General features: G+C 65.3%; 2 protein-coding genes across 4 annotated transcripts; both read left to right on the plus strand.

Annotated features, from left to right (window-relative positions):
- Positions 1-789: 789 nt before the first annotated feature.
- On the plus strand, positions 790-15,769 carry TAF6 (TATA-box binding protein associated factor 6). 3 transcript variants are annotated; one of them, XR_012585064.1, is made up of 15 exons: positions 793-1,125; positions 2,113-2,199; positions 2,318-2,471; positions 2,573-2,629; positions 2,755-2,874; positions 3,670-3,812; positions 4,449-4,526; positions 5,502-5,603; positions 7,674-7,856; positions 8,778-8,852; positions 9,238-9,363; positions 9,577-9,750; positions 11,322-11,528; positions 14,399-14,979; positions 15,209-15,769. XR_012585064.1 is itself a non-coding variant. In XM_074571368.1 (14 exons), exons 1-14 carry the CDS (start codon positions 970-972, stop codon positions 14,783-14,785), a joined length of 2,049 nt encoding a protein of 682 aa, XP_074427469.1. In that variant the 5' UTR covers positions 790-969; the 3' UTR covers positions 14,786-15,769. The 3 variants fall into 3 exon arrangements, 1 of the variants encoding a protein (XP_074427469.1); XR_012585063.1 differs by having other exon boundaries at positions 14,399-14,947; positions 15,178-15,769; XM_074571368.1 differs by having other exon boundaries at positions 790-1,125; positions 14,399-15,769.
- A 4,195-nt stretch (positions 15,770-19,964) lies between these two features.
- On the plus strand, positions 19,965-22,114 carry LOC141736797 (2-acylglycerol O-acyltransferase 2-B-like; the record flags this gene model as incomplete). Its single annotated transcript, XM_074571367.1, has 2 exons — positions 19,965-20,088; positions 21,936-22,114. Coding segments are annotated over exons 1-2 (273 nt in total), but the record flags the coding sequence as incomplete, so codon positions are not given.
- Between the last annotated feature and the right edge of the window lie 3,384 nt (positions 22,115-25,498).

A 25,498-nucleotide genomic window follows, 5' to 3' on the forward strand; every position in this document is an offset into this window, starting at 1 on the left:
GTGGCCTGGGGGGGGCGGGGGGGAAGGTTGGAGGAGCCCCCCCAGTGGTCCCCCATTTCCCCCCCCCGCCTCAGCCCAATGGTGTCCGCCCCCCCCCCCCCAAGTGGTCTCTCCCACCTCCCAACACCCCCCCCCCATTCCCCCCCAATGGTCTCTCCCATCCCTCCAAACCCTCCCCAATGGTCCCCCCCCTCACCCCAATGGTCTCTCCCCTCCCAATTCCCCCCCCAATGGTCCCCCCCTCGCCCCAATGGTGTCTCCCGCCCCCCCCCAATCCCCCCCATCCCCCTCAATGGTCCCTCCCACCCCCCCCTCACCCCAATGGTTCCCCTCATACCCCCCCCCCATGGTTCCTCCCACCCTCCCAAACCCCCCAGTGGTCTCTCCCCGCCCCCCCAACCCCCCCCCCCGCCGCGGTCCCCCCATCCCTCAATGGTCCCTCCCACCCCCACCCCAATGGTCCCCCCCCCAATCCCCCCCCAATGGTCTCTCCCATCCCCCGTTACCTCAGCTCCCGCCGCCTCGCGCACGCGCGCTTCCCTCCGCCCCCTCCCGCCGCTCCGCGCATGCGCAGAGCCCCCGCCTCCCCCTCCCTGTCCCAGGTCCTGGCAGGATAATAGTAAGCCCCGTTTCGGCCCGGCGCTCCTCCATCGCGACAAGCCCTGTTAATCCCTGTGTCGCATATTTATATTGTAGCAGTCTCATAAGAGCGTGTGGAAGTGGGAACCAGGAGCTCGGTGAGGAGCCGCTCCCCCCGCTTTTAATACACTGCGGCCGGGACCTGGCGCTGAAGGGAGGCCGGGCCAAGATGGCGGCGGCGCTGAGGGGCCGGGCCGAGATGGCGGCGGCGGGAAGCGGGGAGGCGGCCTGAGAGGTGCCTCCCCCCCCCCCCCCCCGGTTTTGGGGTTTCCTCCCGATTTTTGGGGTGTCCCCCCGGGTTTTGGGGTCCCCCCCGGGTTTTTGGGGGGGATGGCTGAGGAGAAGAAGGCGAAGCTGAGCCAGACGCTGCTGGCGGCCGAGTCGATGCGGGCCATGGCGGAGGCGGTGGGGGCCGGGGCCGTGCCCGAGGAGAGCTGCCAGCTGCTGGCCGAGGAGGCCAGTTATCGCCTCAAGGAGGTGGCCCAGGTAAGGAGGGGGAGGGGGGACACGACACGGGGTTGGGGGGGGGGGGGGGGGGGCACCCCGAGATCGTCTGGAGCTGGGGAGGGGGACGGGGTGGGGTGGGGGGCGGACAGGGAGGGACAGACCCCGGGATCGCCCGGGTTTGGGGACACGGGGAGGGGGGGATGTGGGATTGGGATGGGGGGGGCACCCTTGGGATCATCCAGGTTTGGGGGGGGGGGGGCACCCCAGGATCACCCGCATTTGGGGGGGGAACGGGGGGGTGGACAGACCCCCAGGATCGCCCAGGTTTGGGGACACGGGGGGGGGGGACGACACCCCGAGATCGTCTGGGGTTTGGGGGGGGGGGGGGAACCCCGGGATCTCCTTGGGGGGTGACAGGGAAGGGAACAGAGACTGGGAATGGGGGGGCACCCCGGGATCGCCCGGGTTTGGGGACACGGTTGGGGTCATCCGGGTTTTGGGGGGCACGGGGGGGGGTGTGTGTGACAGGGATGGGGACAGGGGGGTGACGCCCCTGGGATCGCCCGGGTTTGGGGGTGGCATGGGGGGGTGACGGGGATGGGGACAGGGGGGTTTGGGGGTACACGGGGAGGGGGGGGGTACTCCTGGGATCTCCTGGCTTTGGGGACACCGGGGCGGGGGGGGGGGGGGGGGCACCCCTGTGATTGCCCAGGTTTGGGGGGGGGACGACAGTTGGGGACGACAACACAGGGACAAGGAATGGGGAAACACCCCCCTGAGATCCCCCAGATTTTGGGGGGGGATGGGGGGGGGAACACGACGACACCGAGACTGAAATGTGTCCCCCCCTCAACTCCCCCACCTTTGCACACACACCAGGGGGGTGACAGCGGGCCCCAACCCCCTCCCCCCGCCCCAAATTTGCACCACAAGGTGGTGACACTCCCTCTGTCCCCTCCCCCACTGACACCTCCACCCTTGGGGGGGCCCCACTTATTTTTTATGCCCCCCCCCCCCCCCACCAAGGACGCCCTCAAGTTCATGCACATGGGGAAACGCCGCAAACTGACGACGGGGGACGTCGACTTCGCCCTCAAACTCAAAAACGTGGAGGTACCGTCAACCCCCCTGATTTAGGGGACCCCCCCACGCCCTCAGGGGGGTGATTTTGGGGTGTCCCCCTCCCCTTTAACCCCCCCCCCCTTTTTCTGTGTGTGTCCCCCCCCCCCAGCCCCTCTACGGCTTCCACGCCCAGGAATTCATCCCTTTCCGTTACGCCAGCGGTGGCGGCCGCGAGTTGTATTTTTACGAGGAAAAAGAAGTGGATTTGAGCGACATCATCAACACCCCCCTGCCCCGCGTCCCCCTCGACGTCTGCCTCAAGGGTGGGGGGGGGGGAGGCTTTTTTGGGCTGATTTCACCCTTTTTGTTTTGGTTTTTTTTTCTTTCCTTTAGTTTTTCACTTTATTTTTTTGATCCCCGGCAGCTCACTGGCTCAGCATCGAGGGGGTGCAGCCGGCCATCCCCGAAAACCCCCCGCCAGGTGAAGGAGCTGCCCCTCCTCCTCGGGGGGCTGTTTCCTCCCCCTCGAGGGGGGCGTTGCCCCCCCCCAAAACCCCCCCAAAACCCCTAAACCCCCCCATTTTTGCCCCCCGCCCCCCCCCCCAGCCCCCAAGGAGCAGCAGAAGGCGGAAGCCACCGAGCCCCTCAAATCCACCAAACCGGGGCAGGAGGACGATGGGACGCTGAAGGGGAAGGGACAGAGCGTGGCCAGCGCTGACGGCAAAGGTGGGTCACGCTGTGGGGCAGGGAGGTGTCTGTGGGGCGGGAGAAGGGTTGGGGGGTGTTTGGTGGGGGGGGGGGTCTGAGGGGGTGTTGAAGGTTGTTTGAGAGGCATCTACAGGGTGTTTGGGAGGTCTACAGGGTGTTCAAGATGACTTAGGGGGCATCTGTGGGGTCTTTGAGAGGTCTGTGGGGTGTTAAAGATGGTTATGGGGCATGTTTGGGGTGTCCATGGGGTGTTCAGGAAGGGTTGTGGGTCATTGATGGGGTGTTTGAGGTGTCCATGGCGTGTTCAAGTTGTTTATGGGGCATCTATGGGGAGCTGGAGGGGTTCACAGGGCACTCAAGATGGTTATGGGGCATCTCTGGGGTGTTTGAGGGGTCCATGGGGTGTTCAAGTTGGTTATGGGGCATCTAAAGGGTCTCCGAGGTCCATGGTGGGGCCATGAAGGGTTTTAGGCCATCTCAGGAAGGTTTGGTGGGTCCATGGTAGTCTGTGGGCCATTTCAGGGGGGTTTGGTGGCTCCGTGGTGGTCCATGGGCCATCTCAGGGGGGGTTGATGGTCCACGGTGGTCCATGGGCCATCTCAGGGGGGTTTGGTGGCTCCATGGTGGCCTGTGGGCCATCTTAGGGGGGGTTGTTACGTCCGTGGTGGTCCGTGGGCCATCTCAGGGGGTTTTGATGGTCCATGGGCCATCTCAGGGGGGTTTGGTGCGTCCGTGGTGGTCCATGCTGTGGGTCTGTGGGGCCATTGGGGTTGTCCCCAGCCCCCTTGGTGACATTGTCCCCTTTGTCCCCAGGGAAGGAGAAGAAAGGTCCTCTCCTGGAGGGGACCCCGTTGCGCCTCAAGCCCCGCAGCGTCCACGAGCTCTCGGTGGAGCAGCAGCTCTACTACAAGGAGATCACCGAGGCCTGCGTGGGCTCCTGCGAGGCCAAACGCGCCGTCAGTGTCCCCAACCCTGGCCCCAATGTCCCCAAGCCCCCTTTGGGGACATCCCCGCTGTCCCCAAGGCCCTTTGCGTTGAGGTGACCCTTTGTGTTGAGGTGGCCTCACCTCCGTGATGTCCCCTTGGCTCGGTGGCTTCCTGCTCTCCTTGTGTCCCCCACATATTTATGGGGTCCTGGTGTCCCCAGCCCCCCCCTGTTGGGGACACTGGGGACATCCCTACTGTCCCCAAGGCCCTTTGCGTTGAGGTGACCCTTTGCGTTGAGGTGGCTTCACCTCCATGATGTCCCCTTGGCTTGGTGGCTTCCTGCTCTCCTTCCCTCTCCCACATATTTATGAGGTCCTGGTGTCCCTTACCTGTCCCCAACCCCGTCCCTGGTGTCCCCAACCCCCCCATTGGGGACACTGGGGACGTCCCTGCTGTCCCCAAGGCCCTCTGCGTTGAGGTGGCCCTTTGTGTTGAGGTGGCTTCACCTCAACGCTGTCCCCTTGGCTCGGTGGCTTCCCGCTCTCATTGCATCCCCCCTGTATTTATGGGGTCCTGGTGTCCCCAAATGTGTCCCCAACCCTGTCTCTTGTCCCTCGGGGTGTCCCCTTGTCCCCGGTGGTGATGTCCCTACTGTCCCCAAGCAGGAGGCCCTCCAGAGCATCGCCACCGACCCCGGCCTCTACCAGATGCTGCCGCGTTTCAGCACCTTCATCTCGGAGGGGGTGAGTCCCCGCGATGTCCCCAACCCCCCGGGGAGGTGACAGGTGACACGGGGGGGGGGGGGGGGGGGGTGTGTGTGTGACAGCCCCTCAGGTCAGGTGGCCTTTGTCACCTCCTTCCCTTTGTCATTGTCCCCCTGCCCCATGTCAGTGTCAGCGGGGTGCAGGACGGGGGGTTGTGTCCCCTTCCGTGGCGCCCACAGGTGTCCCCAAATGTCCCCTCATGTCCCCACGTGTCCCCATGTGTCCCCAAGTGCCACCAGTGTGTCCCTGCTGTCCCCAATGTCCCCTCCAGGTGCGTGTCAACGTGGTGCAGAACTCCCTCTGCCCCCGTGTCCCCCTCCTGTGTCCCCGCCATGTCCTCCATGTGTCCCCCCGCGTGTCCCCTTGTGTCCTTTCTATGTCCCCACGTGTGCCACCGTGTCCTCATGTGTCCCCTGGTGTCCCCAAGTGCCACCAGCTCGTCCCCGTCATCGCGACATGCGTCAGGAGCCACCAGCTCTCCCCGTGGCCTGACGTGGGGTTGTCCCTGTGTCGCCTTGTGTGTCCCCCATGTCTAACCCCTGTGTCCCCCCCATGTCCCCAAGTGCCACCAGCTCGTCCCTGCTGTCCCCGTTGTCCCCTCCAGGTGCATGTCAATGTGGTGCAGAACTTGGGTCCCTCTGTCCCCTTGTCCGCCTTGTGTGTCCCCCTGCCACTTCCGTATGTCCCCCCACATCCTCCACATGTCCCCTCATGTCCTCTCTGTGTCCCCACGTGTCCCACCATGTCCCCATGTGTCCCCAAGTGCCACCAGCTCGTCCCCGTCATCGCGACATGCCTCAGGAGCCACCAGCTCTCCCCGTGGCCTGACGTGGGGCCGTCCCCGTGTCCCCCTGTGTGTCCCCCGTGTCTAACTCTCGTATCCCCCACTGTGTCCCCACTGTGTCCCCCCGTGTCCCCAAGTGCCACCACTCGTGTCCCCGCTGTCCCCTCCAGGTGCGAGTCAACGTGGTGCAGAACAACCTGGCGCTGCTGATCTACCTCATGCGGATGGTGAAGGCGCTGATGGACAACCCCACGCTCTACCTGGAGAAATACGTGAGTGACAGCGGGGACAGGGCCACCGCGGCCCCTCGGGGACATCGGTGTCACCCCCCCCCCCCCCCCCCAACGTGGCACCGCCCCCTGGCACCGCTCTGTGTCCCCTCCGTGTCCTCAAGGGCCACCGGCTCATCCCCAGTGTGGCAGCACGTGATGGGAACCACCAGCTCTGCCCGTGTCCTGACGTGCGGCTGTCCCTGTGTCCCCTTGTGTGTCCCCCATGTGTCACCCCCATGTCCCGCGTGGCTGAGCCCTGTGTCCCACCGTGTCCCCACCGTGTCCCCTCCTGTCCCCAAGTGCCACCAGCTCGTCCCCGTCATCACAACACGTGTCAGGAGCCACCAGCTTTCCCTGTGTCCCCATGCGGGGCTGTCCCCGTGTCCCCAAGGCTGACACCCACGTGTCACCCCCATGTCCCCCACTTGTCACCCCCGTGTCCCCAGGTGTCCCCTCCTGTCCCCAAGTGCCACCAGCTCGTCCCCGTCATCACGACACGTGTCAGGAGCCACCAGCTCTCCCTGTGTCCCCACGCAGGGCTGTCCCCGTGTCCCCCAGTGTGTCCCCCACATGTTATCCCTCTGTCTCCTCATGTCCCCACCGTGTCCCCTGCTGTCCCCAAGTGCCACCAGCTCATCCCTGTCATCACGACACGTGTTGGGAGCCACCAGCTCTCCCTGTGTCCCCACGCGGGGCTGTCCCCGTGTCCCCCAAGGCTGACGCCCACGTTCCCCCTGTGTCACCCACGTGTCACCCCCATGTCCCCCACTCGTCACCCCCATGTCCCCAGGTGTCCCCTGCTGTCCCCAAGTGCCACCAGCTCGTCCCCGTCATCACGACACATGTCAGGAGCCACCAGCTCTCCCTGTGTCCCCACGCGGGGCTGTCCCCGTGTCCCCAAGGCTGACACCCACGTGTCACCCCCATGTCCCTCACTTGTCACCCCCGTGTCCCCAGGTGTCCCCTCCTGTCCCCAAGTGCCACCAGCTCATCCCCATCATCAGAACATGCGTTGGGAGCCACCAGCTCTCCCTGTGTCCCCACACGGGGCTGTCCCTGTGTCCCCCAGTGTGTCCCCCACACGTTATCCCCCTGTCTCCATGTGTCACCCTCCGTGTCCCCAGGTGTCCCCTCCTGTCCCCAAGTGCCACCAGCTCGTCCCCGTCATCACGACATGTGTCGGGAGCCACCAGCTCTCCCTGTGTCCCCACGCGGGGCTGTCCCCGTGTCCCCCAGTGTGTCCCCCACATGTTATCCCCCTGTCTCCGTGTGTCACCCCCGTGTCCCCAGGTGTCTCCTCATGTCCCCACCATGTCCCCTCCTGTCCCCAAGTGCCACCAGCTCATCCCCGTCATCACAACACGTGTCAGGAGCCACCAGCTCTCCCTGTGTCCCCACGCGGGGCTGTCCCTGTGTCCCCCAAGGCTGACGCCCACGTTCCCCCTGTGTCACCCACGTGTCACCCCCATGTCCCCCACTCGTCACCCCCATGTCCCCAGGTGTCCCCTGCTGTCCCCAAGTGCCACCAGCTCGTCCCCATCATCACGACACGTGTCAGGAGCCACCAGCTCTCCCTGTGTCCCCACGCGGGGCTGTCCCTGTGTCCCCCAAGGCTGACGCCCACGTTCCCCCTGTGTCACCCATGTGTCACCCCCATGTCCCCCACTTGTCACCCCCATGTCCCCAGGTGTCCCCTGCTGTCCCCAAGTGCCACCAGCTCGTCCCCATCATCACGACACGTGTCAGGAGCCACCAGCTCTCCCTGTGTCCCCACGCGGGGCTGTCCCTGTGTCCCCCAAGGCTGACGCCCACGTTCCCCCTGTGTCACCCATGTGTCACCCCCATGTCCCCCACTTGTCACCCCCATGTCCCCAGGTGTCCCCTGCTGTCCCCAAGTGCCACCAGCTCGTCCCCATCATCACGACACGTGTCGGGAGCCACCAGCTTTCCCTGTGTCCCCACGCGGGGCTGTCCCCGTGTCCCCAAGGCTGACGCCCACGTTCCCCCCTGTTCTCCGCCACGTGTCACCCGCGTCCCCACCGTGTCCCCCGCTGTCCCCCGTGTCCCCAGCTGCACGAGCTGATCCCCGCCGTCATGACGTGCATCGTCAGCCGCCAGCTCTGCCTGCGCCCGGACGTGGACAACCACTGGGCGCTGCGGGACTTCGCCGCCCGCCTGGTGGCCCAGGTCTGCAAGAACTTCAGCACCACCACCAACAACATCCAGTCCCGCATCACCAAGACCTTCACCAAGGTGTGGGGCTGGGGATTCGGGGCTGGGGGTGTGGGGCAGGGGGTGGGAGTAGGGATGGGGACGGGGACGTGGGGACAGGGACGTGGGGACGGGGACGGGGACGTGGGGATGGGGTTGTAGGGTGAGGGTGTGGGGCTGGGGTAGGGATATGGGGCTGGGATGTGGGAGTAGGGATGGGGACGTGGGGCAGGGTGTGAGCGGGGTGTGGGGCTGGGGATTCGGGGCTGGGGGTGTGGGGCAGGGGGTGGGAGTAGGGATGGGGACAGGGATGTGGGGATGGGGACGTGGGGATGGGGATGGGGTTATGGGGTGAGGGTGTGGGGCTGGGGTGGGGATATGGGGCTGGGATGTGGGGCTGAGATGGGGCCATGAGGCTTGGGGACAGGGGGCGAGGGTGTGGGGCTGGGATGGGGATATGGGGCTGGGATGGGGATGTGGGGCTGGGATGTGGGAGTAGGGATGGGGACGTGGGGCAGGGTGTGAGCGGCATGTGGGGCAGGGTGTGGGGCTGGGGATTCGGGGCTGGGGGTGTGGGGCAGGGGGTGGGAGTAGGGATGGGGATGTGGGTGTGGGGATGGGGACATGGGCCAGGCTGTGGGGCTGGGATGTGGGGCTGAGATGGGGACGTGAGGCCTGGGGACATGGGGCGAGGGTGTGGGGCTGGAATGGGGATATGGGGCTGGGATGGAGATGTGGGGCTGGGATCTGGAGCAAGGGCGTGGGGTGGGAATGGGGATGTGGGGCTGGGATGGAGATGTGGGGCTGGGATGTGGGGCACTGCTGGTTTTGTAGGGAGGGGATGGCCGGGGGGCAGGACAGGGGCCATGGGGCAGGGCTGGGGGGTATGGGGCAGAGCGCGGGGCAGGGCTGGGATCTATGGGGCAGGGTGTGGGGCAGCATTTCCCCTCCTCTTTGCCCCAGAGCTGGGTGGATGAGAAGACGCCCTGGACCACGCGCTACGGCTCCATCGCGGGACTGGCCGAGCTGGGCCACGACGTGAGTGTCCCCGTGTCCCCTCCCCACGGTGACACCCGTGTCCCCTCCCCGAGACCCACATCCACCCCACACTGTCACGCTGCCCCACGGCGGCGTCGCTGTCCCCTCTCCCGTCCTTCCCCTCTGGGACCCTGTGTCCCCCCTTCTGCCCCCCAGATGTTACCCTAATGTCCCTTTAATGTCACTTATTGTCACCTTAATGTCCCCAATTTGTCCCCAGGTCATCAAGACTGTGATCCTGCCCCACGGCGGCATTACTGTCCCCTCTCCTGTCCCCGTGTCCCCCTTCCCATGTCCCTCTTGGGCCCCATTTCCCCATTCTACCCCCCCAAATGTCACCTTAGTGTCGCTTACTGTCACCTTAATGTCCCCAATTTGTCCCCAGGTCATCAAGACCCTGATCCTGCCCCGGCTGCAGGTGGAGGGTGAACGAGTCCGGAACATTCTCGAAGGTCCCGTCGTCAGCAACATTGACAAAATCGGGGCCGACCACGTCCAGACCCTTCTCCTGGTGGGACTTGGGGACACGGGGAGGGGACAATACGGCGGGGTGGCACTTTGTCACCCCATAAATAGCTGACATGAGGCCGAGGTGACATTTAAAGGAAGGGGGGGCGAAGTGGGGGGAGGTGGGTGGTGGCGTGTCCCCTCCGCCCCCTGGTTGCGTCAGTGTTGTCACCGCGGTGTCCCCTTTGTCACCGCGGTGTCCCCGATGTCCCCGCAGAAACACTGCGCCCCGGTGCTGGCCAAGATCCGTCCTCCCCCGGACAACCAGGACTCCTACAAGGCCGAGTTTGGCTACCTGGGGGCTTTGCTCTGCACCCACGTGGTGAAGGCGCGGGCGCAAGCCGCCATGCAGGCCCAGCAGGTCAACAGGACCACCCTCACCATCACCCAGGTGGGGACACGGGGACACCAGGAGGGGACGTGGGGTGGGACCTGGGGACACTGGGAGAGACGTGGGGACATTGGGTGGGGACGTGGAAGGGACACGTGGCTCTACAGCCTGGTGGTACAAGCTCAAGAGGTCAACTGGGCCATCATCTGAGTGGGCTTGGGGACACTGGGAGGGGACCTGGGGACACTGGGAGGGGACCTGAGGACGTTGGGTGGGACATGGGGGCACTGGGAGGTACGTGGGAACATTGGGTAGGGACACGTGGCTCTACAGCCTGGTGGTGCAGGACCAGTAGGTCAACTGGGCCGTCATCTGGGTGGGCTTGGGGACACTGGGAGGGGACTTGGGGACGTGGGGTGGGGCCTGGGGACACTGGGAGAGACGTGGGGACATTGGGTGGGGACATGGAAGGGACACGTGGCTCTACAGCCTGGTGGTACAAGCTCAAGAAGTCAACTGGGCCATCATCTGGGTGGGCTTGGGGACACTGGGAGGGGACCTGGGGACGTGGGGTGGGGCCTGGGGACACTGTGGGAGACGTGGGGACATTGGGTGGGGACGTGGAAAGGACACATGGCTCTACAGCCTGGTGGTGCAGGACTAGTAGGTCAACTGGGCCATCATCTGGGTGGGCTTGGGGACACTGGGAGGGGACTTGGGGACGTGGGGTGGGGCCTGGGGACACTGGGAGAGACGTGGGGACATTGGGTGGGGATGTGGAAGGGACACGTGGCTCTACAGCCTGGTGGTACAAGCTCAAGAAGTCAACTGGGCCATCATCTGGGTGGGCCTGGGGACACTGGGAGGGGACCTGGGGACGTGGGGTGGGGCCTGGGGACACTGTGGGAGACGTGGGGACATTGGGTGGGGACGTGGAGGGGACACGTGGCTCTACAGCCTGCTGGTGCAGGACCAGTAGGTCAACTGGGCCATCATCTGGGTGGGCTTGGGGACACTGGAAAGGGATGTGGGGACATGAGGACACTGGGGTGGCACCTGGGGACACAGAGGGGACCCGGGGACACTGGGAGGGACATAGGGACATTGGGTGGGGACGTGGAGGGGACACGTGGCTCTACAGCCTGGTGGTGCAGGACCAGTAGGTCAACTGGGCCATCATCTGGGTGGGCTTGGGGACACTGGGATGGGACGTGGGGACACTGAGAGGGAGGTGGGGACTTGGGGACACCAGGGAAGGGGACATGGGGACGTGGGGAGGGGACATGGGCCATAAGATTTGGGGGGGGGGGGGGCGGGGGGCAAATGGGGACACGAGGGACAAGGAGATGTGGGGGGGGACACGATGGTCACGGGGGAGACACGGGGCCACCGAGGTGGGGACACAAGAGGTGGCACTCGGGGGTAGCGGGTGACCTGGGGACATTTGGGGACATGAAGATATGGGGAGGTGACACAAAGATGGGGGGGGGGGACGCGAAGACATGGGTGAGGGCCACCAAATCGTGGGGGGCCACCAAGCCACGTGTCGTGTGTGTCCCCCCCCCCGCCCCCGAGGCCACGTGTCCCCTCGCCCCACGGTGTCGCCGTGTGTCCCCTTTCTGTCCCCACAGCCGCGTCCCACCTTGACCTTGTCCCAGGCCCCTCAAGGACAAGGAGGGCCACCGCGTCCCCCCAGTATCATCAAGGTCCCCAGTGCCATCACCCTCCCAGTTCAGACACTGGTTTCGGGGCGCCCGGGGACCCCCACCCAGCCCTCGCCACCGCCCACCAAGTTCATCGTGATGTCATCGGCCTCGGGGACGAGCGCGTCACAGCAGGTACCGCCCCTGGGGACAACGCTGCGGGGGGGGTGGGGGCGGGACTTTTGGGGGTCTCCGTGTCCTCCAGAGCTGTCACCTTGAGGACACGGGCGGTGGCCCCCACCCCCAAGGTCTCCTTCTGGGGTGTCACCAAGGTCACGAGGTGGCATTGTCACCCCAAGTGTCTCCAGTGTGTGTCTCCATCCTTGACGTCCTTCTGGGGTGACACCATGGTCACGAGGTGGCATTGTCACCCCAAGTGTCCCCAACGTGTGTCTCCATCCTTGACGTCCTTCTGGGGTGTCCCGATGGCCACAAGGTGGCATTGTCACCCTGAGTGTCCCCAACGTGTGTCTCCATCCTTGATGTCCTTCTGGGGTGTCACCATGGTCACGAGGTGGCATTGTCACCCCAAGTGTCCCCAACGTGTGTCTCCATCCTTGACGTCCTTCTGGGGTGTCCCGATGGCCACAAGGTGGCATTGTCACCCTGAGTGTCCCTGATGTCCCCAACGTGTCCCCCCCATCCTTGACATCCTTCTGGGGTGTCACCATGGTCACGAGGTGACATTGTCACCCTGAGTGTCCCTGATGTCCCCAGCGTGTGTCCCCCATTCTTGATGTCCTTCTGGGGTGTCACCATGGCCACAAGGTGGCATTGTCACCCTGAGTGTCCCTGATGTCCCCAGCGTGTGTCCCCCATTCTTGACGTCCTTCTGGGGTGTCACCATGGTCACGAGGTGGCATTGTCACCCCAAGTGTCCCCAACGTGTGTCTCCATCCTTGACGTCCTTCTGGGGTATCACCATGACCACGAGGTGACATTGTCACCCTGAGTGTCCCTGATGTCCCCAGCGTGTGTTCCCCATTCTTGACATCCTTCTGGGGTGTCACCATGGCCATGAGGTGGCATTGTCACCCCGAGTGTCCCCGATGTCCCCTGTCCTTGGTGTCCTTCTGGGGTGTCCCGATGGCCACGAGGTGGCATTGTCACCCCAAGTGTCCCTCACGTCCCCATCGTGGTGGCATCAATGGTCCCCATGTCCCCGTGCCCCACATTGTCCCTGTGCCCCCCACAGTTCCCCTGTCCCCACAGTGTCCCCTTGTCCCCTTACTGTCCCCGTGTCCACGTGCCCCCCGTGGTCCCTTTGTCACCACACTGTGCCTGTGCCCCCCATGTCCCCACAGTGTCCCCACACTGTCCCCGTGTCCCCCATGCCCCCCATGGTCCCCATGTCCCCACACTGTCCCCATGTCCCCACACTGTCCCCATTGTCCCCGTGTCCCCCATTGTCCCCATCTCCCCACGTCCCCTCACTGTCCCCACACTGTCCCCACACTGTCCCCACACTGTCCCCATGTCCCCCTGTCCCCCCAGTGCCCCTTTCTGTCCCCACATCCCCACACTGTCCCCATGTCCCCTCACTGTCCCCACGCCACCCATGATCCCCGTGTCCCCACCCATGATCCCCGTGTCCCCACACTGTCCCCATGTCCCCCTGCCCCCCCGGTGTCCCCATGTCGTCCCCACACTGTCCCTATGTCCCCACAGTGCCCCTTTCTGTCCCCGTGTCCCCACACTGTCCCCATGTCCCCGCGCCCAACACTGTCTCGTGCCCCTCCATTGTCCCCTCGTCCCCCCGTCCCCTCACTGTCCCCACAGTGTCTCTGTGTCCCCCACTGTCCCCATGTCCCCACACTGTCCCCATGTGACCCCATAGTCCCCGTGCCCCACACTATCCCCATGTCCCCACACTGTCCCCACGTGCCCCCCATTGTCCCCGTGTCCCCACGCCACCCATGATCCCCGTGTCCCCACACTGTCCCCGTGTCCCCGCGCCCAACACTGTCTCCTGCCCCTCCATTGTCCCCGTGTCCCCCCGTCCCCTCACTGTCCCCACGTCCCCACACTGTCCCCATGTGCCCCCCATTGTCCCTGTGTCCCCACATCCCCTGTCCCCCCGCCACCCATGATCCCCGTGTCCCCACACTGTCCCCATGTCCCCCTGCCCCCCGTGTGTCCCCATGTCATCCCCACACTGTCCCCATGTCCCCACAGTGTCCCTTTCTGTCCCCGTGTCCCCACACTGTCCCCATGTCCCCACAGTGTCCCTTTCTGTCCCCGTGTCCCCACACTGTCCCCATGTCCCCGCGCCCAACACTGTCACATGCCCCTCCATTGTCCCTGTGTCCCCCCGTCCCCTCACTGTCCCCACAGTGTCCCTGTGTCCCCCACTGTCCCCACGTCCCCACACTGTCCCCACGTGCCCCCCATTATCCCTGTGTCCCCACGTCCCCTGTCCCCACGCCACCCATGATCCCCGTGTCCCCACACTGTCCCCATGTCCCCCTGCCCCCCGTGTGTCCCCATGTCATCCCCACACTGTCCCCATGTCCCCACAGTGCCCCTTTCTGTCCCCGTGTCCCCACACTGTCCCCATGTCCCCAGTGTCCCTTTCTGTCCCCGTGTCCCCACACTGTCCCCATGTCCCCGCGCCCAACACTGTCACATGCCCCTCCATTGTCTCCGTGTCCCCCCGTCCCCTCACTGTCCCCACTGTCCCCACGTCTCCACACCGTCCCCACGTCTCCACACCGTCCCCACGTCCCCACACTGTCCCCACGTCTCCACACTGTCCCCACGTGCCCCCCATTGTCCCCGTGTCCCCACGTCCCATGTCCCCCTGCCCCCCGTGTGTCCCCATGTCGTCCCCACACTGTCCCCATGTCCCCCTGCCCCCCCAGTGTCCCCATGTCCCCACAGTGCCCCTTTCTGTCCCCGTGTCCCCACACTGTCCCCACGTCCCTGCGCCCAACACTGTCTCGTGCCCCTCCGTTGTCCCCCCGTCCCCTCCCTGTCCCCTCACTGTCCCCTCCCTGTCCCCACAGGTGATCACCTTCAGCACCAGCCCGGCGCCCACGGCCACCTCCCCTGTCACCACCACTGTCCCCAGCGTCCAGCCCGTCGTCAAACTGGTCTCGGCGGCGCCCACTGTCCCCAGCGCCACCGTCACCGGCAGCGTCCAGAAGTACATCGTGGTGTCCCTGCCCCCCGCCGGTGACAACAAGGGGGGCACCGCCACCCCCACGGGGGCCACCACCCCGGGTCCCCAACTGTCCCCCTCTGCCACCGCCTCCCCGGCCGCCGCTGTCCCCCCCGCCCCCGTCACCCCCAAATCGGAGCCTGGGGACAGTCCCCAACCCCCCGCTGCCACCTTCGGCAAAGCCAACGGTACCCCCGGGGGGGTGGCCCAGTCCCCCCAGTCTGCCCAGTGACACCGCTGGGACGCTGCCACTAGGGACGGGGTGGGTGGCCTGGGGGTCCCCCAGTGTCCCCGTGTCACCCGCCAGTGCCCCCCCCCCAGTGTCCTGGGACGCCTCTATGGGGACACAAAGGGTGGCCTGGGGGTCCCCCACTGTCCCCGTGTCACCCCCCCGGTGTCCTGGGACCACTCTGTGGGGACACAAAGGTGACCTGGGGGGTCCCTCAGTGTCCCCATGTCCCCCCCAGTGTCCTGGGGCCCCTCTGTGGGGACACAAAGGTGACCTGGGGGGTCCCTCAGTGTCCCCATGTCCCCCCCAGTGTCCTGGGACCCCTCTGTGGGGACACGGAGGGAGGCCTGGGGGGGTCCCTCAGTGTCCCCGTGTCACCCGCCGGTGTCCCCCAGTGTCCTGGGACCTCTCTGTGGGGACACAAAGGTGACCTGGGGGGTCCCTCAGTGTCCCCATGTCCCCCCCAGTGTCCTGGGACCCCTCTGTGGGGACACAGAGGGTGGCCTGGGGGGTCCCCCAGTGTCCCCGTGTCACCCCCCCGGTGTCCTGGGACCACTCTGTGGGGACACAGAGGGTGGCCTGGGGGTCCCCCAATGTCCCTGTGTCACCCCCTGGTGTCCTGGGACCTCTCTGTGGGGACACAAAGGTGACCTGGGGAGTCCCTCAGTGTCCCCATGTCCCCCCCCCCGGTGTCCTGGGGCCCCTCTGTGGGGACACAAAGGTGACCTGGGGGGTCCCTCAGTGTCCCCATGTCCCCCCCAGTGTCCTGGGGCCCCTCTGTGGGGACACAGGGGGTGGCCTGGGGGGGTCCCTCAGTGTCCCCGTGTCACCCGCCGGTGTCCCCCAGTGTCCTGGGGCCCCTCGGGGTGGTGGCGGGGGGTGACCCGGGCGCCCCTCGATGTCCCCAAGGGCCACCCCCCTGGGGACGGTGACACCCTGTAAATACCCGCGCGCTGTACAGAGCCCAATAAACGACCAACCAGTTCATCCCAGTGTCTCCCAGTTCATCCCAGTGACCCCCCAGTGTCTCCCAGTTCATCCCCAGTGTCCCCCCCAGTTCACCCCAGTCCATCCCAGTGCTTCCCAGTCCATCCCAGCACCTCCCAGTTCATCCCAGCGACCTCCCAGTTCACCCCAGTGCCCCCCAGTCCCTCCCAGCGCTTCCCAGTCCATTCCAGTGGCCTCCCAGTACCTCCCAGTTCATCCCAGTGCCTCCCAGTTCATCCCAGTGTGCCCCCAGTACTTCCCAGTTCATGCCAGCACCTCCCAGTTCATTCCAGTGCCCCCCTAGTACCTCCCAGTTCATCCCAGTGCCCTCCCAGTCCATACCAGTGGCCTCCCAGTTCATCCCCAGTGCTCCCCAGTCCACCCCAGCACTTCCCAGTCCATACCAGTACCTCCCATTACATTCTAGTGCCTCCCAGTCCATACCAGTGGCCTCCCAGTGCTCCCCAGTCCATCCCAGCGCCTCCCAGTTCATCCCAGTGTCCCCCCAGTCCATACCAGTGGCCTCCCTGGTTCATCCCAGTGCCCCCCCAGTCCATACCAGTGGCCTCCCCAGTTCACCCCGGTGCCCCCCCAGTCCCTCCCAGTTCATTCCAGCGCCTCCCAGTCCATCCCAGTGCCCCCCCAGTCCATACCAGTGGCCTCCCAGTCCATCCCAGTGACCCCCCAGTCCATCCCAGTGACCCCCCCAGTCCATACCAGTGGCCTCCCCAGTTCACCCCAGTGCCCCCCCAGTCCCTCCCAGTTCATTCCAGCGCCTCCCAGTCCATCCCAGTGCCCCCCCAGTCCATACCAGTGGCCTCCCCAGTTCACCCCGGTGCCCCCCCAGTACCTCCCAGTTCATCCCGGCGCCTCCCAGTTCCCTTTGCGCATTTGCACCAGCCCCAAACTTTGCACGAGCCTTTGCACGAGCCCCGGCTTTGCACAAGTGTTTGCACGAGTTCTGAGCGGTTCACACGCCTTTGCACGAGCCTCAGCTTTGCACGGGCCGTTTGCACGAGCTCCCACCTTTGCACGAGCCTCAAACGTTGCACACGCGTGTGCGCGAGCCCCAAACCTTGCACGTGCATTTGCACGAGCCCCAAACCTTGCAGGAGGCTTCGCACGAGCCCCAGGTGTTGCACGAGGCTTCGCACCACCCTGAGCCTTTGCACGAGCCTTTGCACGAGCTCCTGCCTTTGCACGAGCTCCAAACGTTGCACACGCGTGTGCATGAGCTCCAAGCCTTGCAGGAGCCTTTGCACGAGCCCCAAGTGTTGCACGAGGCTTCGCACAACCCTGAGCCTTTGCACGGGCCTTTGCACGAGCTCCCACCTTTGCACGAGCCCGAAACCTTGCAGGAGGCTTCGCACGAGCCCCAGGTGTTGCACGAGGCTTTGCACCACCCTGAGCCTTTGCACGAGCTCCCACCTTTGCACGAGCTCCAAACGTTGCACACGCGTGTGCACGAGCTCCAACTTTTGCACGTACACTTACACCAACCTCAGCTTCGCACGGGCCCTTTGCACGAGCTCCCACCTTTGCACGAGCCCCAAACCTTGCACGTGCATTTGCACGAGCCCCAGGTGTTGCACGAGGCTTCGCATGACCCTGAGCCTTTGCACGGGCCTTTGCACGAGCTCCTGCCTTTGCACGAGCTCCAAACGTTGCACACACGTGTGCACGAGCTCCAAGCCTTGCACGAGCCTTTGCACGAGCCCCAAGTGTTGCACGAGGCTTCGCACGACCCTGAGCCTTTGCATGGGCCTTTGCACGAGCTCCCACCTTTGCACGAGCCCCAAACCTTGCAGGAGGCTTCGCACGAGCCCCAGGTGTTGCACGAGGCTTCGCACCACCCTGAGTCTTTGCACGAGCTCCCACCTTTGCACGAGCTCCAAACGTTGCACACGCGTGTGCACGAGCCCCGAGTCTTGCAGGAGGCTTCGCACGAGCCCCAGGTGTTGCACGAGGCTTCGCACCACCCTGAGCCTTTGCACGAGCTCCCACCTTTGCACGAGCTCCAAACGTTGCACACGCGTGTGCACGAGCCCCGAGTCTTGCAGGAGGCTTCGCACGAGCCCCAGGTGTTGCACAAGGCTTCGCACCACCCTGAGCCTTTGCACGGGCCTTTGCACAAGCCCCCACCTTTGCATGAGCCCCAAACCTTGCACGTGCATTTGCACAAGCCCCAAACCTTGCACAAGCCCTTGCACGAGCCCCAGGTGTTACACGAGGCTTTGCACCACCCTGAGCCTTTGCACGAGCCCCCACCTTTGCACGAGCCCCAAACCTTGCACGAGCCTTTGCACAAGCCCCAGGTGTTGCACGAGGCTTTGCACCACCCTGAGCCTTTGCACGAGCTCCTGCCTTTGCACGAGCTCCAAACGTTGCACACGCGTGTGCACGAGCTCCAAGCCTTGCACGAGCCTTTGCACGAGCCCCAGGTGTTGCACGAGGCTTCGCACGACCCTGAGCCTTTGCACGGGCCCATTGCACGAGCTCCCACCTTTGCACGAGCTTCTAACCTTGCGTTAGGCTTTGCACGAGCCCCAGGTGTTGCACGAGGCTTCGCACGAGCCCGAGCCTTTGCACGAGCCCTTGCACGAGCCCCAAAGGTTGCACGAGCCCTTGCACGAGCCCCGACCTTTGCACACACCCCCCCCGGGCCTTGCACAAGCGCCCGCGCGCGCCCTCTCCCCTGCTCCCCGCCCCCCCCGCCCCTCCCCCCTCCATTGCCCAACCCCCCCCCCCGCGGGGGGGGGGGCGGGGCCGCACCAGTAAAACCAGCAGCTCCCAGTGACCACCCCCCCCGCCCCCGCCCCGCCACGCTCCGGCTCCCAGCGACCCGCTCCCAGTAACATCCCCCAGCTCCCAGTATCCCCCCTCCTCTCCCAGTAACCCCCCCTCATTCCCAGCGACACCCCCCCCCCCCCGGCTCCCAGTAACCTCCCCTTGCTCCCAGTAACCCCTTGCTCCCAGTAAGCCCCCCCCTCATTCCCAGCAACCCCCCCCCAGCTCCCAGTAACCTCCTCTCACTCCCAGTAACTCCCCCCCCGCGGCTCCCAGTAACGCTCCCCCTTCCCCATCCCCCCCCCCCCCCCCCCCAGTAACCCCCCCCGCGGCTCCCAGTAACACCCCCTGGTTCCCGGTGACCCCGCTCCTCTCCCAGTACCCCCCCTTTGCACCCACTGCCCCCTCCCTCTTTCCCAGTAACCCCCCCCTTTCATTCCCAGTCCCGTCCCCCTCATTCCCAGTAACGCCCCCTCCCCCCCCCATTTCCAGCACCCCTCCCTCCCAGTGACCACCCCCAGTCCCCCCCTCTTTCCCAGTCCCCCCCCTCTTTCCCAGTCCCCCCCATTCCCAGTTACCCCCCTTCATTCTCATACCCCCCCATTCCCAGTGCCCCCCCCATTCCCAGTGCTCCCCACCTCTCCCAGTCCCCTCCATTCCCATACCCCCCCCTTCCCAGCGCCCTCCAGTACCCCCCATTCCCAGTTACCCCCCCATTCCCAGTCCCCCCCATTCCCATTGACCCCCCTCCCATTTACCTCCCCATTCCCAGTGACATCCCCCCCCGATTCCCAGTACCCCCAGTCACCCCCCATTCCCAGTGCCCCCCACCTCTCCCAGTCTCCCCCATTCCCAGTTACCCCCCCATTCCCAGTGACCTCCCACCTCTCCCAGTCCCCTCCAATTCTCATAACCTCCCCCATTCCCAGTGACCCCCCCCCATTCCCAGTGCCCTCCACCTCTCCCAGTTCCCCCCATTCCCGGTGACCCCCCCCCATTCCCAGTGCCCCCCACCTCTCCCAGTCCCCCCCATTCTCAGTTACCCCCCCATTCCCGGTCCCCCCCACCTCTCCCAGTCCCCCTCCATTCCCATAACCCCTCCCCATTCCCAGTCCCCCCCTTTCATTCCCATACACCCCCTCATTCCCAGTGACCCCCCCCCATTCCCAGTGCCCTCCACCTCTCCCAGTTCCCCCCATTCCCAGTTACCCCCCCATTCCCAGTGACCCCCCACCTCTCCCAGTCCCCCCCAATTCTCATAACCTCCCCCATTCCCAGTGACCCCCCCCCATTCCCAGTGCCCCCCACCTCTCCCAGTCCCCCCCAATTCCCATAACCCCCCCCCATTCCCAGTCTCCCCCTTTCATTCCCATAACCCCCCACCTTCCCCGTGACCCCCCCCATTCCCAGTGCCCCCCAGTTCCCCCCCCCCCCCGCGATGCCGCTTCGCTTCGCCCCCCTCCGCCTCCCCCTTCGGCGGCGGCTGCAGACGGCGGCGGTTCTGCAGTGGGTCTTCTCCTTCCTGGCCCTGGGTGAGCGGGGGGGGGGCACCGGGGGGGGGCAAGGGGGGGCGGGACGGGACCCCCAAACGCCCCCGCACCCCACGGCACCCCCCTCCCCTCTCCCGGATGCCTGGGTCCCTCGGGGGAGGGGTGAGAGTAGCGCTCCCCCCCCCCCCCGCACCCTCTCCCGGGGGGTTTTTGGGGTGCTGGGGGGGGAATTGGGGTGTCCGGGGGTGGGGGGGGGGGGGCACCAAGGGGGGGGACATGGGGGGGCCCTCCCCCCCTAAAATCCCTCCTCCCCCCTCCCGGACGCCTGGGTTCCTCGGGGGAGGGAGGCGAGTAGCCCCCCCCCCCTTTCCCGTGTGGGTTTTGGGGTGCCGGGGGGGGGAAATTGGGGTGTCTGGGGAGGGGGTGTGAAATTAAGGGGCCTGGGGGGGGGGGCACCAAGAGGGGGGGACATGGTGGTGGGGGGGGTGTCCCCCAAATTCCCCCCTCCCGGATGCCTCCTGGGTCCCTCGGCACAGGGGTGCAAGCAGCTTTGGGGTGCTGGGGGGGGGAGGAAAGTGGGGTGTCGGGGGGGGGTTGGTGAGCCCGGGGGGGGGGGGGGGGGAGGTTGTGTGTGACATGGCGGGGGGGGTCCCCCTTCCCCCCCCCGGCTCCGCCCCCCTCCTCCTTCCCGGACGCCTGGGTCCCTCGGGGCAGCGCTTTTGCAACACACACCCCACCCCCCGGGGGGGGGGTTTTGGGGTACTGGGGGGCAAAGGGGACCCCTAGAAGGGGGGTGCCGGGGGGGGGGGTTGGTAGCCCTAAGGGGGGGGGGGGGTGTCCCCTTTGCCCCCCCCCCCCCCCCGGACGCCTTGGTCCCTTAGCGCAGCCGTGGCCGCCCCTTCCCCACCTCGGGGTTTTGGGGGGTCCTGCGGGAAAACCGGGATCCCGGGAAAGGGGGTGCCCGGGGGGGGGTTGGTGACTTGGGAGGGGGGAGGGGGCGGTGTCACCCTGCCCCCCCCCCCCCCCCCGCCCCTCCCCCACCAAGACGCCTGGGTCCCTGGGGGCAGCGCTTTGTGCGACACCCTTCCCCCTCGGTGGGGGTTTTTGGGGCGCTGCGGGTAAATGGGAACCCCTGGAAAGGGGGTGATGGGGGGGTGGGTAGCCCTAAGGTGGGGGGGGGGGTCCTCTTTGCCCCCTCCCCCCCCTCCCGGACGCCTGGGTCCTTTAGCGCAGCCGTGAGCCGCCCCTTCCCCACCTGGGGGTTTTGGGGGGTTTCCTGCGGGAAAACGGAGACCCTGGGAAAAGGGGTGCCCGGGGGGGGGGGGGGGGGTAGCCCTAAGAGGGGGGGGGGTGTCCCCTTTGCCTCCTCCCTCCCCCCCCCTCCCCGACGCCTGGGTCCTTTAGCGCAGCCGTGGCCGCCCCTTCCCCACCTCGGGGTTTTGGGGGGTCCTGCGGGAAAACCGGGACCCCGGGAAAGGGGGGGGGTGTGGGTAGCCCTAAGGTGGGGGGTGGGGGTGGGGTGGGGGGGTGTCCCCTTTGCCCCCTCCCCCCCGTCCCCGACGCCTGGGTCCTTTAGCGCAGCCGTGGCCGCCCCTTCCCCACCTGGGGGTTTTGGGGGGTTTCCTGTGGGAAAACGGAGACCCTGGGAAAAGGGGTGCCCGGGGGGGGGGGGGTAGCCCTAAGGGGGGGGGGTGTCCCCTTTGCCTCCTCCCTCCCCCCCCCTCCCCGACGCCTGGGTCCTTTAGCGCAGCCGTGGCCGCCCCTTCCCCACCTCGGGGTTTTGGGGGGTCCTGCGGGAAAACCGGGACCCCGGGAAAGGGGGTGCCCGGGGGGGGGGGTGGGTAGCCCTAAGCGGGGGGGGGGGTGTCCTTGCCTGGGTCCCCTTTTAGGCCAGCTGTGCGTCCTGCTCTTCGCCCTGGCCCTGCGGGGACCCCTCTGGCTGCCGGCGCTGCTCTACGGGCTGTGGGTGGTGACGGACCGCGACACCCCCCGCCGGGGGGGGCGACCCTCCGCCTGGGTGCGCTCCTGGCCCGTCTGGAACCACTTTCGAGACTATTTCCCCATCACGGTGAGCCTGGGGGGGGGGGGGGGGAGTTTCGGGGGGAGGGGGCCCTAATAGAGTCCCTGAAGAGATTTCAGAATGTTTGGGGGGGGGAGGGGTGTCTGAGTAGGGTCCCTGAGGGGGTCTTGGGGGTCCCCGAGGGTTTGGGGGTCCCTATTAGAGTCCCTGAAGGGATTTGAGGAAGATTTGTGGGGGTTTGGGGGGTCTTTGAGGGGGTTTGGGGGATCTTAGTAGGGTCCCTGAGGGGGTTTTGGGGGTCCCCGAGGGTTTGGGGGTCCCTATTAGAGTCCCTGAAGGGATTTGAGGAAGATTTGTGGGGGTTTTGGGGGTCTTTGAGGAGGTTTGGGGGATCTTAGTAGGGTCCCTGAGGGGGTCTTGGGGGTCCCCGAGGGTTTTGGGGGTCCCTATTAGAGTCCCTGAAGGGATTTGAGGAAGATTTGTGGGGGTTTGGGGGGTCTTTGAGGGGGTTTGGGGGATCTTAGTAGGGTCCCTGAGGGGGTTTTGGGGGTCCCCGAGGGTTTGGGGGTCCCTATTAGAGTCCCTGAAGGGATTTGAGGGGGATTTGTGGGGGTTTTGGGGGTCTTTGAGGGGGTTTGGGGGGTCTTAGTAGGGTCCCCGAGGGGGTTTTGGGGGTCCCCGAGGGTTTGGGGGTCCCTATTAGAGTCCCTGAAGGGATTTGAGGGGGGGTTTTGGGGGTCTTTGAGGGGGTTTGGGGGGTCTCAGTAGGGTCCCTGAGGGGGTTTTGGGGGTCCCCGAGGGTTTTGGGGGTCCCTATTAGAGTCCCTGAAGAGATTTGAGGGGGATTTGTGGGGGTTTTGGGGGTCTTTGAGGGGGTTTGGGGGATCTTAGTAGGGTCCCTGAGGGGGTCTTGGGAGTCCCCGAGGGTTTGGGGGTCCCTATTAGAGTCCCTGAAGGGATTTGAGGGGGGGGTTTGGGGGTCTTTGAGGGGGTTTGGGGGGTCTTAGTAGGGTCCCCGAGGGGGTTTTGGGGGTCCCCGAGGGTTTGGGGGTCCCTATTAGAGTCCCTGAAGGGATTTGAGGGGGGGTTTTGGGGGTCTTTGAGGGGGTTTGGGGGGTCTCAGTAGGGTCCCTGAGGGGGTTTTGGGGGTCCCTATTAGAGTCCCTGAAGGGATTTGAGGGGGGGGTTTGGGGGTCTTTGAGGGGGTTTGGGGGATCTTAGTAGGGTCCCTGAGGGGGTTTTGGGGGTCCCCGAGGGTTTGGGGGTCCCTATTAGAGTCCCTGAAGGGATTTGAGGGGGGGGTTTGGGGGTCTTTGAGGGGGTTTGGGGGATCTTAGTAGGGTCCCTGAGGGGGTCTTGGGGGTCCCCGAGGGTTTTGGGGGTCCCTATTAGAGTCCCTGAAGGGATTTGAGGAAGATTTGTGGGGGTTTGGGGGGTCTTTGAGGGGGTTTGGGGGATCTTAGTAGGGTCCCTGAGGGGGTTTTGGGGGTCCCCGAGGGTTTGGGGGTCCCTATTAGAGTCCCTGAAGGGATTTGAGGGGGGGTTTTGGGGGTCTTTGAGGGGGTTTGGGGGGTCTCAGTAGGGTCCCTGAGGGGGTTTTGGGGGTCCCCGAGGGTTTTGGGGGTCCCTATTAGAGTCCCTGAAGGGATTTGAGGGGGATTTGTAGGGGTTTTAGGGGTCTTTGAGGGGGTTTGGGGGATCTTAGTAGGGTCCCTGAGGGGGTCTTGGAGTCCCCGAGGGTTTGGGGGTCCCTATTAGAGTCCCTGAAGGGATTTGAGGGGGATTTGTGGGGGTTTTGGGGGTCTTTGAGGGGGTTTGGGGGGTCTTAGTAGGGTCCCTGAGGGGGTCTTGGGGGTCCCCGAGGGTTTGGGGGTCCCTATTAGAGTCCCTGAAGGGATTTGAGGAAGATTTGTGGGGGTTTTGGGGGTCTTTGAGGGGGTTTGGGGGGTCTTAGTAGGGTCCCTGAGGGGGTTTTGGGGGTCCCCGAGGGTTTGGGGGTCCCTATTAGAGTCCCTGAAGGGATTTGAGGGGGGGGTTTGGGGGTCTTTGAGGGGGTTTGGGGGATCTTAGTAGGGTCCCTGAGGGGGTCTTGGGAGTCCCCGAGGGTTTGGGGGTCCCTATTAGAGTCCCTGAAGGGATTTGAGGGGGATTTGTGGGGGTTTTGGGGGTCTTTGAGGGGGTTTGGGGGGTCTTAGTAGGGTCCCTGAGGGGGTCTTGGGGGTCCCCGAGGGTTTGGGGGTCCCTATTAGAGTCCCTGAAGGGATTTGAGGAAGATTTGTGGGGGTTTTGGGGGTCTTTGAGGGGGTTTGGGGGGTCTTAGTAGGGTCCCTGGGGGGGTTTTGGGGGTCCCCGAGGGTTTGGGGGTCCCTATTAGAGTCCCTGAAGGGATTTGAGGGGGGGGTTTGGGGGTCTTTGAGGGGGTTTGGGGGGTCTTAGTAGGGTCCCCGAGGGGGTTTTGGGGGTCCCCGAGGGTTTGCGGGTCCCTATTAGAGTCCCTGAAGGGATTTGAGGGGGGGTTTTGGGGGTCTTTGAGGGGGTTTGGGGGGTCTTAGTAGGGTCCCTGAGGGGGTCTTGGGGGTCCCGAGGGTTTGGGGGTCCCTATTAGAGTCCTGAAGGGATTTGAGGGTCTTTGAGGGGGTTTGGGGTCCCGGAGGGTTTGGGAGTCCCTATTAGTGTCCCTGAAGGGATTTGTGGGGGTTTTGGGGGGTTTTGGGGGGCTGGGGAGGGTGGTGGGGGGGTCTCTGAGGGTTTTTTTGGGGGGGGTCTCAGAGGGTTTGGTGGCATCTCAGGAGGGTTTGGGGGGTCTTGGTGATTCTGGGGGGGTGTCTCAGGGGGATTTTGGGGCCCTCAGGAGGATTTTGGGTCCTCGGTGGTTTTGGTGGCATCTCAGGAGGCTTTTGGGGCCCTCAGAAGGATTTGGGGGGGTCTTGGTGGTTTTGGTGGCGTCTCAGGAGGGTTTTGGGTGTCACAGGGGGGTTTTGGGTGTCACAGGGGGGTTTTGGTGGCATCTGAGGAGGGTTTTGGGTGTCACGGGAGGGGTTTTGGTGGCGTCTCAGGAGGGTTTTGGTGGCATCTGAGGAGGGTTTTGGTGGCATCTGAGGAGGGTTTTGGGTGTCACGGGAGGGTTTTGGTGGCGTTCTCAGGAGGGTTTTGTGGCATCTGAGGAGGGTTTTGGTGGCGTCTCAGAGGGTTTTGGTGGCATCTGAGGAGGGTTTTGGTGGCATCTGAGGAGGGTTTTGGGTGTCACAGGAGGGTTTTGGTGGCATCTGAGGAGGGTTTTGGGTGTCACAGGAGGGTTTTTGGTGGCATCTGAGGAGGGTTTTGGTGTCACAGGAGGGTTTTGGTGGCATCTGAGGAGGGTTTTGGTGGCATCTGAGGAGGGTTTTGGTGGCAATCTGAGAGGGTTTTGGGTGTCACAGGAGGGTTTTGGTG

Source organism: Larus michahellis, unplaced genomic scaffold, assembly GCF_964199755.1.
Source record: "Larus michahellis unplaced genomic scaffold, bLarMic1.1 SCAFFOLD_309, whole genome shotgun sequence".
In the NCBI taxonomy this organism is placed as follows: domain Eukaryota; kingdom Metazoa; phylum Chordata; class Aves; order Charadriiformes; family Laridae; genus Larus; species Larus michahellis.

Excerpts from the sequence above, each read along its gene's own strand:
- TAF6 (XM_074571368.1), top strand. The coding sequence starts at position 970 with ATGGCTGAGGAGAAGAAGGCGAAGCTGAGCCAGACGCTGCTGGCGGCC. Across the intron at positions 4,527-5,501 it reads GCACCTTCATCTCGGAGGGG|GTGCGAGTCAACGTGGTGCA; the intron begins GTGAGTCCCCGC and ends TGTCCCCTCCAG. Across the intron at positions 9,751-11,321 it reads CCACCCTCACCATCACCCAG|CCGCGTCCCACCTTGACCTT; the intron begins GTGGGGACACGG and ends CTGTCCCCACAG.